Source organism: Zingiber officinale, chromosome 1A (genome assembly GCF_018446385.1).
Source record: "Zingiber officinale cultivar Zhangliang chromosome 1A, Zo_v1.1, whole genome shotgun sequence".
In the NCBI taxonomy this organism is placed as follows: domain Eukaryota; kingdom Viridiplantae; phylum Streptophyta; class Magnoliopsida; order Zingiberales; family Zingiberaceae; genus Zingiber; species Zingiber officinale.
Genome location: NC_055987.1, coordinates 26832947 through 26847083, shown reverse-complemented (window position 1 = coordinate 26847083; position 14137 = coordinate 26832947). Strand labels below are relative to the sequence as shown.

General features: G+C 47.0%; 1 protein-coding gene and 1 non-coding gene across 2 annotated transcripts; both read right to left on the bottom strand.

Annotated features, from left to right (window-relative positions):
• Positions 1–3798: 3798 nt before the first annotated feature.
• LOC121997090 (protein BTR1-like) lies at positions 3799–6211 on the bottom strand. Its single transcript, XM_042551340.1, has 5 exons — positions 5912–6211; positions 4842–4913; positions 4675–4763; positions 4493–4593; positions 3799–4210 (listed from the first exon to the last, which is right to left on the bottom strand). The coding sequence occupies exons 1-5, from the start codon at positions 5991–5993 to the stop codon at positions 3799–3801; spliced, it is 756 nt and encodes a 251-aa protein (XP_042407274.1). The 5' UTR covers positions 5994–6211.
• Positions 6212–6990: 779 nt separating this feature from the next.
• TRNAY-GUA lies at positions 6991–7075 on the bottom strand. The gene is given in 2 exon segments: positions 6991–7026; positions 7039–7075. It is a non-coding gene; the product is annotated as a tRNA-Tyr (tRNA).
• Between the last annotated feature and the right edge of the window lie 7062 nt (positions 7076–14137).

The window sequence follows — 14137 nt, the reverse complement described above, 5'->3', positions numbered from 1 at the left end:
ACGACTCCCGCTCAAGACACGCAACTTCGAGCGGCAACGAAAACGTTAAATCTGAGGTTGGATGGACCGACGACTATAAACCCCGTCGCCACTAAACCCCCCCGGCAAACTTGAACCGGTGTCTTGGGAAAGCATGTTAAACTCTAGACCGGTATTATGCTAAACACCTGAGGACCGCGGTCGCGTTAAACTCTAGAGTCGGACCGGCGATTATAACCCCCGGCTTGAAGAGGACCGCCGAGGCAACGTTAAACTTAGGGGTCAAGTGGCGGAATTATAAATACTCACTGGAAGGTTGGTTTCATGGGTCCGCAACAAAGCCCGACACTTAAGGGTAGGCGAGCGACTATCCTAAATCCCAGAAGGGACCAACGAATAGAAGCATTTTGAGCATAGATTCCGCTCGGGCCATAAGGTTACTAATGACAAACAGGGGAAAACAAGCTAACATAACAAAATTCGCATTCAAAAGTTGCATTCAAAAGTTCACCGACCGGGCGACAGAATTACAAAGGCTCATTGAAGATAGTCGAAAACGCTCTTCGGTATGGTGGTGAGAAGAGCTACATGTTCCCGAACGGGAATGACGAGAGACTCCGGCAAGTGACCTTGGGCCTTTAGGTGTGGTCTCGCAAAGAGCAAAGGATAGCCAACTCAATGCAAGGACGAACATCGACACCTTCGGACGGTCACCGTTAGATATAGGACTGCCTCATCACAAAGCGGCCTTGCCGCCCCCGGTACTCCTATAAAGGCAGCACGGAAGCATCGAGAGCCTCTGCAGCCTTCAAATCGCCCTGAGAGTCGCCACCGGATCAACATCCTCTTTTCACGGTCCAGCAGATCCACGCAACCCTTACCTGTTCCAAGCATGTCACATTCTTCGCCCAAATCGGAGATAGCGGGTATTCTTCCAGTGGTTGATAGCTACCGGGTTAAGCATGTATGCCCTCGGTCGGCTGCCTCTTCCGGCCTACTAGTCATTCTGTCTTGGCCAGCCTTTTGCATATAGGAAGGACCCTGATAGAGGACGGTCATTAGAAATCTTTGGAGACGCTTTTAGCCTGGCTTCAATGCTGCACGATGCAATCACATGCCTTTCCACCCATCACCGACAAAAAGGAGCTTTTTACCTAATGTGAAAGTATACAAAAGTTTGAGGGGCGAAGACTTACCGGCATGCTTCATGTGAATCAAGAAGCGCCAGGCCGGAGGCATTGTGGCGACGCTGGCTCAAGGCCCACCCATACTACCAGCTGCCCTGCATGGCAATCATGTGCCTGGGCCATGGTCAATTCACCGCAAGGTAGTCCTCAGAGGAAGATGCAGAAAGTGGCCTTAATGGAGGCATACCACCCGACGCCGTAGGTGGAGCAAGACGCTGGAGGGTTCGTATGCTAAGGATTGATTTGATAGTATGGCCGAAGGCGAGGCCTCCAGACAACGAGGTGGAGCTAATCGCCGCGCTGGAGATGGGGTCTGAGAGGTTTCATGACGGAGTCCGACGGGAGGACAAGGACTCGACGGAAGGAGCCTTTGCCTCTAGAGACAGAGGACTCATCTGGCTTGACATTTGCAATGCTGGAGGTAGCCGATCGGCGGGAAGAACATCTCAAAGGCCGCTTCTTCCCCGCTGAGTGGGAGCTCGCCTCCCGAATCGTAGTCTTCCTCTTGAACGTCGTGTTCCCCGCTGAGGTCGCTGCTACTTGCACCACAATTTAATCGAGTAGTCTCGGCCGACTTCCAGACATTGGTCCTACTCTCACCCTCGTGAGAGCCGACCGGAAAGCAATACCCATATGCTCCATTTCCTTGGCCGATGCCGCCTCGGCTCGCTTTTTCTTCAAAAATCCTTTACCAAGATGTATTCCACACACGTCACGAAAGAAAGAGAAAGAAACTGTTAGAACTCAAGGCAAAATGCACAAGTAAATTTCTTACTAAAGTCACGGAGTTTGGTCTGCCTGACTAAACCGAATACGTACATCACCTCTGTGAGGAGCTTGTTGATGTCAAGCTGCATCGGCCAGCATGTTCATTGCCACAGTCCATCGTCTTATACCTCTTCAGCTCAGAGGGCGTCCGACCATACTTGGTTAAGAAGGAGTCATCCGGTGCCGGAGGAAGAAAAGTATTCTTTCCGGCGTTTGTTGAAGATGACATTTATCGAAGAAGACTGTTTTTCTGATCCGAGACCCGGAACAGAGCAAGTGTTCAGTCGGATCATTAGGCAATAGAAGTAGTAAAAACCCGGGACAGGGGAATCTGTGGATTTTGAACACAACAACCTGCAGCGCGGAAGAATTTGCACTAGCTGGCCGAGGGAACATCAAGAAATTAAACTTCAATATAAAGGGATGAAGAGGAAACGCATCTACCGCGAAATGTATCGCAAAATAAACGGTGTCGCGAGGCGGTTTGTGGTACGAGCTGAAGGCGAGGCAAACAGTTCAAATCGGCGAAGATCATATGCTAATTGTTTCTGGGCCGCTACTGATTAACCATGACTCCATGGTCGTATAAATTATGGCCGAGTGAGATCAATCAGTCAAGAGTCACCACGCTTATTAAAGGAAAGACCGCGTATGAAGAGCAGGGGGCTCATCGAAGACGATATGACAATAAACTACTTAAGCACAAATAATACTCAAGAATGCGGGAAGAAAACATTTAGAATAGAGGAGCAAGAGGCAAGAGATCCACGGAAAAGAAGGCGGGCCGAAGAAGAGGCGAAGGTCACGGAACGCCGAGGAACAAAGTTTTATAATCGAAAGTAAGAGAAGACTTCGAGACGCTGGCGCGACGGAGGAGAACGACGTAGAGTTTTTATAAGGTTGAGCTTGGTCTGCCGAACTGATTTAGGTCATTGCTACCCGAGGCCCATCTCACTGCTCGTTTAAACCGCCAAAGGCGATATCGACGCTGACGCTACCGCGACGATGACGGCAGCGAATAGCCACGTGGGTATCCGCCGCTGTGACGCATTTAATCAGCCCCATTATTTATCGTAGGGCAACAGGTTCGCCTAATGGCGCGATTTGCACGCATTCCGCGAGATCCGAAGGCCAATACCGCCAACCGGTCGCAAAGTGATAATCACCGCAGTCGCCCAACCACAAAGATGCGGGTCACTTAGGCTTGACGGAAGAGCATTATCGAAGTGGCGCATCGACCACTTTGATAGGCTTACAATTCAACAATGTGACTTAACGCCTCGACTAGACTTGAGAGGGAGACACGGATCCTAGTGGTATGACGCGGAGGTCAGTTACTTAAGGTCAACCCTTAAGTCTTGCCGAGTTAATGGGTCGTCTGATCGCCCCACAGAAATCCCTGAAAGCTCTGGACGAAAGACAGCCACCACGGGCCTGCCCAACGCCTACTAGAAAAGAACCATCGGTCCGAGAGTGGAAAGCCAGAAGAATCGTAGAGACCAAGAAGGCGCAATCTCATCCAAGCATGACTGACTTCCCTATTTGTTCGACACTCACATCCCAAAGACAGAGGAATGTATAATGGCCCGATCAACCATTAGATGACAAACCCGTATGAGACAAAAGGAGCAAATTGACGATATCAAATTTCTAGACACCGGATCACCAATAAACAAGACAATCGATTTACCGAAAGTCAGTATAAAAGATCTACGATGATTTCACCCGTCATGCCGGAGATACTTGGGACGATGGGAATGACGCCGACATACTTTCCATCACGTTATCCACGTTATGAGAAGCGTGTCCGTCTCGAAAAGCGTGCGCACGCCTCTCCAAAGTCATATATAAAGACCCCCAAACTTCATCGGAGGTATGCGATTTTTATCACTATAGCTACAGTAGCGTTACTCTGTCTCTCTTCTCCACTTCCTGACTTGAACGTCGGAGGGTCATCGCCGGGAATCCCTTCCCAGCTCAGCTTCTTTGCAGGTTCGTCGGAGATCCACATCACCAGTAGAAGACAACGGAGAGCGCCATACCCCAGTGCCCATCGACTCATCGCTCGGATAGAATCAGATACACCTGAATATTGGTAAGGTGAGTTCAATGTCTGTGGATAGTGAGCATCTTCTATTAATCTTGACAATATCAAAAAGATTGCACGCATTTGTTCTTCAAAAGATCCCGTCAAAGTAACTAGCCTATCATTTAGGCCGGCATTATTATCCTGAGGAGATATCTTGATACCAGCCCTTGATTCTTCTATAAATGACCTGAAAAAGTAATGTAGTTCCCCGACTTAAATTTACTCAGAATAAGGTTATACGAGAATAGGTCTACATTATAAAACAGTCTGCACAAACAAAAAGGAAAATAAAAAAAAAATAGTCCTATTTCTTCGATTATGCATTGTCAATTTAGACCATTTGGTGCAATATCCAACAACCACAACAAATTGCAAAGATTGCTTAAGAGTTCAAAAAAAATCTTCCTGCTTTCTATATAACAGAATGTACAACTCAACTATCAAAGAATATGCCTGAATAAAAGTATACTTTATAGTTGAACCTCCTTTTCCAATTAGAGCACCACATGAGCTATTAGGAACAATAAGCCTGACTTTTGATCTACCTTCAGCATCATTGCCATCTTCCAACTGTATTCCAAGTGAAAAAACACAGGTAGTAAATAGCCATTTTTAACAACTAGAAATATCATATAATACACAGGTGTAGACCTCGCTAAGCAATTTTTCCTGGACCAATTCCATAGCCTTTATTACATCTCCAAGTGCCCCAGAAATCAATAGTATTCTATCTGATGTTCCTGGAAAAACTTCATGATTACATGACAGCTGAATACGAGCTCCCGATTGTGACTGAAATTCAGATATCGTAGATCTACCCTTGCCAATGATACAACCAGCTGCTGTGTTAGATACAAGAATTCTTATGTGGGTTTGCTTCTCCTCATCCCCTAAAGAATTAACATCCCAAAATCAGGTTCATTGATCTAAACGAGAAAGAGATCAAGTGTATACAATTGTAGTGTAGTATGATAACACAGGCAAAAAAAAAAACTTCAACATAATACACAGACATACTTGAAATTATACCAGAGAACTTTAAGTACACAAATTGCACAAGGAAGACGCATGTAGACTATCTGATGGAGAAGAATGGAAGGAGCTTGAAAAAAGGGGTAAGACAAGAGGAAAACAGGAGAGATGTATACCACAAATTATAGCATTCATAACATACACCAAATTTTACTTCAAGTCATTTTATAGCTTAGTCAAAGAGACAACACAACCTGATCACTCAACTACTCTGCTAGACAAAAATAACTATTAAATGTTATCCAAACTATATTAGTATAGTCAAACTCTGTAAATAACATGATACACTATAAGGAAAAATATAAGGAGCAACCTTTCAGAAAAATTCTATAGACTAGTGAAATAAAGACAAGCTTGGACATATCAAATAATCATTTGAAGGAATACAATCAACTGAACCTCTCCGGTGCTAATTTACAAATGAGAGTGAAACTGAATCAAGAAAAAAGTCAACCTGCATAAAAAAAAAAATGGACCTTAAAATCAGTGTACTGCCCATTCGACCCTGTTTTCCTTTTTTTTTTTTTTCCAATCTTGCCTATCATGAAACTGAAACCTTTTTCTCAGGACCTCAACTGCTAGGGGGTTTTTTAAGCATAAATAAATCTAGCCAAATTCGTTATCGAAAAAAACACTAAAACTTTAAATGGCCTCGAGAATAACGCAAGCACACTCACTAGCTCTAACCTCAATCGACTTCCAGACAACCACCTCAAAATCCCACACCAGCGGCTTCCATATTGCTCATCAGTACTATTGCAGATTAAAACAACCCAACAATTTCAACTCGAAAGATACGCGCCTATCTTTTATCTTGTGCAAACAGAGAGCGCGAAGCGAAGCGACGAGATGTTACCTGCGGTTGGAGATCTGGGGGGATGCGAACGGCGGGGAGCAGTATCGGGGGATGAATCGCGGTGCTGCTTGGGGGACTCCATTGCGAGCGGTGGCGGAGGCGGAAGCGAAAGCGGAGGCGGCGGAGGGTGGAGGAGGGTGGGAATGAGGAGAAGACGTCTTCCTCGTCTACCGCTCTCTCAGACCATTCGCCAGAAGAATCAAAAGATAGAGAAGGAGGCCCTCGCTAACTCGCCCCAGTTTCCTCTTTGTTTCTCGCCCGCCGCACCGAATGCTTCCGCATTCTTCAACTGCCACCCTGTATGACACTACATGACCAAAACAACAGTTTAGGATAGATGGGGGCCGAATAGTTTCATTCAAAATATTGTCCGCCCATACTAGCAACTACATATAAATGTCTTTAATAACATTTAAATTTTTAGGGTTATAAATAAATCAACAAATTTAGTATTCAAATTTAGTAAAAAATTATTTATATTTACTCAATATTTATCCGATCAATTAAATAATTAAGTTAAATTAAACAAACAAATTAAAATATATGTATTTGAGTCATTAATATTCGTGAATAATGCTCTTAATATTAGTGAATATTGTTGTCTAAGTCTTAGGTATTTCTACTTTTTATTTACCATGCCTAATATGAATTGATATGAACATTATTCTTAAACAATGTCAACAAATAAAGTCTATGAATATGTTTATAATAAAATTTTTATATAAACTAAATAAATAAATAATTTTTTAATATGATTAAATAAGTTTGTATTATTCAATTTAATAACTCATCAAATAAATATAAAATATAAAATTTTTAAATAATCAAATAAAATTGAATTTAGGGTTAATATATAAACAAACTAAACTAAAATTTATAAAAAAAAAATCAAGTCAAAATTAAATAATCAAATACATTTAAACACTATAAAATTTGACGACTTATTTATGACCCTATAAATTGAATTGTGGGTAATACATTAAATAGTACTCGTATTACAACTACTCTAAAAATTGTATAATTTTATTTAGAATGGTGAAATTCTTTATGGAGAAAAAAATTATAAAATATGAAAAATTTCCGACCTGCCGGATTCGAACCAGCGACCTAAGGATTACTGTTACACACTACAGTCCTCCGCTCTATCAACTGAGCTAAGGTCGGATTGAAATATTAAACGCACATAATTTATTTATTATAATTAATTTACCTTATTTATTCTGATATAAATTTTGCACTGCACGAATTAAATTTTGAAAAATGAGATATTTCTCAACAGGGCACTGTCTGTGCATTACATAAATATTGAATTACTGGATTATTCGAAATATTTTCTGCCTAAAAAATTGTACATAGACAAGTCAAAAACCTTAGGAACTAAACTGTTTTTTTTCAAGAAACATACAATAAATTTTAGAGGACGTTTGGTTCTTTCCTAGGAATAGGTATCGGAATGGGAATCATTGTTGATCCGGTGGTAAGAACAGGGGACCCCGTCCTGTGGAGTCAACGCCATGTGAAAGTCAAAGTGACAGGTGTCCAGTCGCAGGTAGCCATCCGGCCGTGAAACACGTGCAATCGCCGAGTCAAACGCTCATTCGGAGTCAACCGCCCGGTGATGGTTGATGGTTGAAAGTAAGGGTTACGCGCTCGGTGGATGAATTCGAGCGATCACGCCGGACTTCACCCTTCGACCAAAGTCACACGCTAACATCGCCGTATCTCATAAGATTGAGAATCTCCCAAGTAAAACACCGTATCAGAGGTCCGGCCGGATGTCTCGGAAGTTTGACGCCATGTCCGGAGTAAAGGGAAAAGGACAAGGGACATCCGGCAGTATGTTTCACGAGTAGACCATACTCCAAATCTTATGAGGGGTTCCTCTCATCATCGGGGACATGCTTGGGGTCAGAAAGCGGTGGGTCGGGTAAGCTCCGACAAGCCCTTCTTGGGTATGGGCCATGGACACGTGTACACCTCGGTATGTGTGCACTCGCTACCCTATATAAAAGTCTTCATCCTTCTGAGGAATGCACGAGATTCTCTGTTTTTGAGCCACTTTACTCTAGCTTGAGCTTTGCACGAGCGTCGAGGTCGCCGCCATGAACCCCTTCTCCCGACTTCCGCAGAAATCGCCGTGGAGGCGAGACTAGCCGAAGATCTGGCGACCCAGAGCGCCACGGCCCAGGATCCGCTGATTCAAAGATTCGACAGATCAAATTACGCGCGCCTCCCGCATCCGGTCGGGCAATGGACGCGGGCCGCGGGTGATTCGAACGCTTCCGCTCAGGAACGACGCTGAGCGAGACAAGAGCCGTCACAAGTGGAGCAGGGCGACACAAGCCGAAAGCCAAGAGCAAAGAAGTAAGCATCGTACGGGCACCAAGACGAGCCACTGCTGCATTTCATCGGGCCTATTCCCCTCGGGTTGCTAAAGCCGCGGCAACTAATAGAGATCGAGGATCTTACTTCCAAGGAAAGGCCTGCACTAATGATGTAAGAAAGGAAAAGCATCGAAATGGATGACTACCCATGGATTAACACCAATTTTCGTCGTTCTGAGACCCCATACCTGCACTCCTATGTGCCGACGATCATGGCCAATGGGACAACCGACCCGGATGATCTGCAAGTTTCGATAACGATACTACTCCATCAATACGGATGGAGTAAAGTGCCGAGTTTTTTCTTACCACTCTCTCGGATCGGCTCGGCCCGGTGTTTGAGATTGCAGGATGGATCTATCTCAAGCTTGTAAAGACTTCTTAATCGACCTTCCTCCACCATTTTCCTTGAGCAATGACGCTACTCAAAGCACTGCTCGCCATCACAAGAAGAATCGCTCCGAGAGCTTACATCCAATGTTTCAACAAAGTGGCGATGGACATTCCAACAGCACCCTAAACCATGATGAATGCCTTCACACAAGGCCTAGTGGATGGGGATTTCTTCCATCAGCCATCCGCCCTGAGACTATGATCACATACTACACCCAGTCATCTAATACATCAACGCTGGAGGAAGCGCATGCCGTGAAAAAGAAATCAACCGAAAGGGCTCCTCCCGCCGAGCGGAACAGCACGTCATCAGCCTGCAGGGACCAAGGCTCAAGCAATCCGCCCCCATGTCTCACGTAAGAGGCAGTCAGCGCCCGCCCAAGCTAAAGAAGAAACTATTCGATACCCGCCTTCCACCGGACGGAGCACGCACAACACAAGTGGGATTGTCAAGTCTTCGTGGCTCATCCTGCCTCGAATGGTGGCCGACGGCCTCCTCAGTCGACAAAGCGACATGAGAACTAATGAAGCCGATCGATCGGAAATGATAAAGCATAAAGAACAGACTCTCGACCCAGATCGCTCTCCAAGGTGAGAATCAGAAGGCCAAGAGAATGGTCCCATCATTCCGCCTCGAAGAAGAAAAATAGAAGCAATACTTCCCGAGGCGAACATCATAGGGCCGGTGGGGCCGGACCGAGGAGACTCCAATCGAGCCGTAGCGCGAGCGTCGGCAGCCTCCGCAGATCTACGCAGCTTACCAGAGCTTGAACGAGCGGAGGGACCACCGTCAGTCTCGGGACTTGGAAGGGAGTTGAAGTGCCCACGATGACGCCTATCAAGCGGTAATAGCCAACTACACTATTCATCGCGCTTATTGACACAGAAGCACCCCACGCCCGTGGCCTATCCCTCAAAGTAACGGGTCAAGCCGGTAGCTAATCGGGAATGACTTCATACTGGATCACACTCATTTGGGAGGAAGTTGGTGGATGAAGAGCCAAGGCCCTATGGGCCATCCGAACGACTCCAAAGAAGGAACGGCCACGCCTTCATCCGGGTATACGCGGCGGCGGTTATTCCTCATATACGAGTCCGCCGGATTCAAATTATGATGAGGACATGAGCGAGGAACGGAGATGGATTGGTTGAAGAAGAAAGAGCCAAGGCGTTCAAGTAGTCGGATGGAAGCGCATCGCAATGATGAAGCAACTACAACCCGCCGTAATCCCTGTGATCATTCTGTGTCATGCACTCTTGTGTGAAAGAGTCAAGCCGGCTCACATGTTGGCAAGTTGGAGGCTCATGGCCTTCATGTTATTATAACTCCAGCGCTTATTATTTGAGGATGAAGATCGCGCCAACTCCACCGTGAGCGAATCATCTCCAAATTTCTATCGGGCCGGGTGAAAGGCGCACTAATGTAACTTATTTTGCATATATTTTGGTCGCCCTTGTACCCTTGGTAATGCGAGCAAAAATTAATTCAAGATGGCTAATGGGTCGTCCGGAATACTCCGTGTTTGTTTTTAAGGTCGCCGAGCTCGACGCAATGTCGAGAAAGAGCCGCCGCTCATATAAACAATCGTCACGGAAGACCAAATAGCCCGAGACGTTAAATATCGAGGACTAGCCGACTGCCTATAAACGACCAGGCGGAAGACCGCCGAGTTCGACGTTAAATATCGAGGCAGATTTAGCCGCTCATAAGCATCGAGCGAAAGGCCGCCGAGTTCGGTCGTTAAATATCGAGAGGCGAGGCGCTTATAAGCGTCCGCGCTAAGACCACCGAGTTCGACGCTAAATATCGAGAGACAGCGGCGTCTATCGCCCGAGCGGAAGACCGCGGTCAGTTCGGCTAAATATCGAGACGAAATACGCTTATAAACGTCTGAAGCGGAAGACCGTACGAAGCCGATAAATATCGAGAGACGCCGCCGCGTCGAGCGGAAGACCGCCCGGTCAGCAATATCGAGAGACGAGCGAGCGTTTATAAACATCACCGCTTTCAGGCCCGACGTTCGAATATTTAGAGACGAAAGGTGTCTATAAGTGTCGGAGGAAGACCGCCGAGCTCCACGTTAAATTTGTGACATCTGCTCAAAATGTCCGAAGGAAGACCGTTCAGCTCCGGCGTTAAATATCGAGGGCAGAGGCCGTCACCGAGTGGACCGCCGAGTTCGACGCCGTTGAGAGACGAGCCGGCGCTTCGCGCCCCGAAAGGAAGACTGCCGAGCTCGGCGTTAAATATCGAGATCGAAGCCGGCGCCTATAAACGCCCGACAAGACCGCCGAGCTCCGGCCGTAAATATCCGACGAGCCGACGCTCATAAACGCCTGCTGAAGACCGCCGAGCTCGACGTGAATATCGAGACGCAGCCTATTTATCGCCTGAGGCTAAGGTCGCCGAATTCGGTCGAACGTTTAAATATCGGGACGAAATACGCCTATAAACTCGCCGAGAGGAGGATGTCGATAAAAAAGATGTAATGGCTCCAGAAACTCGCCTTCAATATCGTTTGGTCTTCTCTGAGTTCCGCTCGGCCCAGCATCCAAGGGTACATAGGTATCTATTGACTGATCTTTGCCATTAGAGGAACATGGTATATTTCACCGAGCGGGAAGATCATGATGATTACTTTGCGAAAATCACTTTTGGCAGCACAAGAAGTAATAATGGGCGAGCAGATAAACACACATCTTGGTTATGTAAAAAGACAGCGAATACAAAGAGAACATTGCATTAAAGTCAAAACTTTAGGCCGAGCGGCCTAATTACAAAAAAGGATGGGTCAGTCAAGTGAACGAATTACAAAAACTACTCAATATATTCGTAAAGGGTCGTTGGGATGTTATCCAGAAGCGCCACCTGATCGCCGGTCGGGATATTGGTAGACTCCGGAAGAAGGCCCTTCGACTTCAGATAGGTCATGGTGGCAGTCATGGCTAAGTCGAAAGCTGTGTACATCCGCTCGCAGATTTTCTCCGAGAATTCGGGCGAGCGGATGGCCCTTAAAGCCGCAACTCACCCTACCGCCTCTTGGTACTCTTTAGCACACTGAGTCACAGCAGATTCTTAAGAAGAGGTCACCGTCTCTATATGCTTGGTGGCGCTTTACTAGCGGGCGCAGATTTCTCTAATAAATCCGTCGATCAATTCCTCGACCTTCACCTGCACTGACTCCACATTCTTCTTCTCCAAGTCGAATGGTCAGATTCTCCGAGTGGTGGCCGTAGTTTTTGGCCTAGCCGACTTGACTTGCCGCCTTCTAGCCTCGGCTAAAATGATGAGCCCGGGTCACCGCTTTCCGCTCTACCACAAAGATATCTTGGGCCTCTTCACCCTTCCGCAGATCGGAATACGATGGCCTCAAGGTCGACGACCAACCGCCTTCGGGCCATATCGCAGCCTTCATCCACTACGCTGCTGATTGAACCGTAATTTTCACCATCTCCGGGACGAGAGGAATTAGAAGTTTAGTGGCTGATCGAGGAAAACAAGACAAAACTTGGTAGATTACAAACTTACCCCTGCGGGCTCACGACATGGTCAGTAGCCAAATTCCTGGCTGGGGATCGGGGGCAACGCGCCCGAGCTGGCCGCCCATCTCGCGGTGAGGGGCCCTTCAGGTGGAGCAGTGTGCCCGCACACGGCTGGTCGCCTCGCGCACTTTAGTCAGAGATGCAGAGGACCAACTGCAAGTGGCCAGGTTGCGGTCGTCCGACCGCAATGGAGGGGATCGAAGCCTACAAGCAGAAATCATGAATGAATAGAGCGTTGACCGTTGACGAGCGATGGAAGGGTGCCGATCGGTCAGCTGACACACTACTACTGGCCCCATTTGTATAAGGCCCGGCCTGGACGGTAAATGGTCACCGCGCCTTGCCTCGAAAGCGCAAGGTCCCGCTTGAGGTTGATGCCTGAGGTGGCCGATCACAGGGATCTCCACTGACGCCTCTTTGTGTGGGGCTGCCTCCTCCCGAGCGGAACCTTCCTCGGGGGCAGCTGGTCCTCTTGAGGGGGTGGCCTGGTCACATTGCTGAGAAGCTGACAATACCCGCCTTAAGTCCCGCCTTCCTTCATGGGATCCGACTGATACCCGCTTCCATTTTCGCGTACTGGCTTCTAACGCCGCCTCTTCTTCAAAACGGCCATCACGAATCCATGACGATGTCCGCTGCAAAAGAAAGAAAAGAACTGAAGAAGGATCAAAGCAAATGCCCAAGTAAAGTTCTTACTGAACTGGTCGAAGAGGAGTCCGTATAGACCTGTGCCGAAACATCACTCCTTCATGAAGGAGCTTATTGATGTCGCAGGCTTATATTTGTAGCATGGAGGTAGTCCTATTGGGTCTTGAATTTCTTCACCGGGAGTGGGAGGAAAGACCCACCACTTGTCACGGAAGGTGGCCTGACATAATGGATGAAAATAATCCTTCCAGTTTATTGAAGTAGGAAGTTTGTTGAAGAAGACCAATCCGGCCGTAGCTTGAAGGTGCCCGGCTGCTTGCTTGGGGTAAAGGTGTCTCCGGTCGGAGGGGGATGTTGTGAATCTTAAACAGCCAACAACACCGCAGAGAAGACAAAGGTGTTGGGTACTGGGATCGCCGAGCAAGACACCTAAAAATTACAAACATCTATGATGAAAGGATCTACCTCTAATGGACCTCCGAAGGCTCCGTAAACCTCGGTGAGATGTCGCGGTGTACATGGCTCAGGGTGTGGTGAGGGACCGGCTAAGAAGTTCAAAGTTCAAAATTAAGGATTTGATTTTAGTAATATCAATTCTTTGTATGAGTTTCGATTTGATTTCAGTGACACATCACCAGCAGCCATGAGTGGGAAGGAAGAAGCGGTCGCGACACTACGGAAGGAATCGAGAAACAGGAACACACCGACGGCGGAAGGAGGTTTCAAGGATCAAACGGAACAGAAAAAGAAATCATGCAAAGGAGAAGGAAGAAAGAATAAACCTTACCTTACAAGGAAAGGGAATGAAAGGCAGGAGGGTCGGAGAGAGTAAACGGATCACCGGCCCAAAGGCCGCTGTGGTCGGTCGATGCTCAGGTAAACGAGGAGAAGAAGAAGAAGGAAGGATATAAGCGGGGCCGGCGCTGACTTAGTGGTCCAAAGTCAGTCGCAGCGTCAAGTGTATCCCATTGAATCCCGCCCGATCGATCACATCACAAAGCCACAATCTTGGAATCTGTTGTGCCGCGTGGCATTCACCATTCATGTATTTCATGGAAAGCATCGACTCCCATTCAGTATTGAAAGCATTCTTAATGTTGAAGTTCGATAACGCGCAAGGCCACACAATTTAGGATCGACTAATAAGGGACGGCTGCGTTGGATACTATGCCGGTCATCGCTGAAGCTAGCATTCATCGATCGAATCGCCGACAATTCTGGGCGAGCACGCGCTCGTCTTGGACTCTTGAAGGGATCA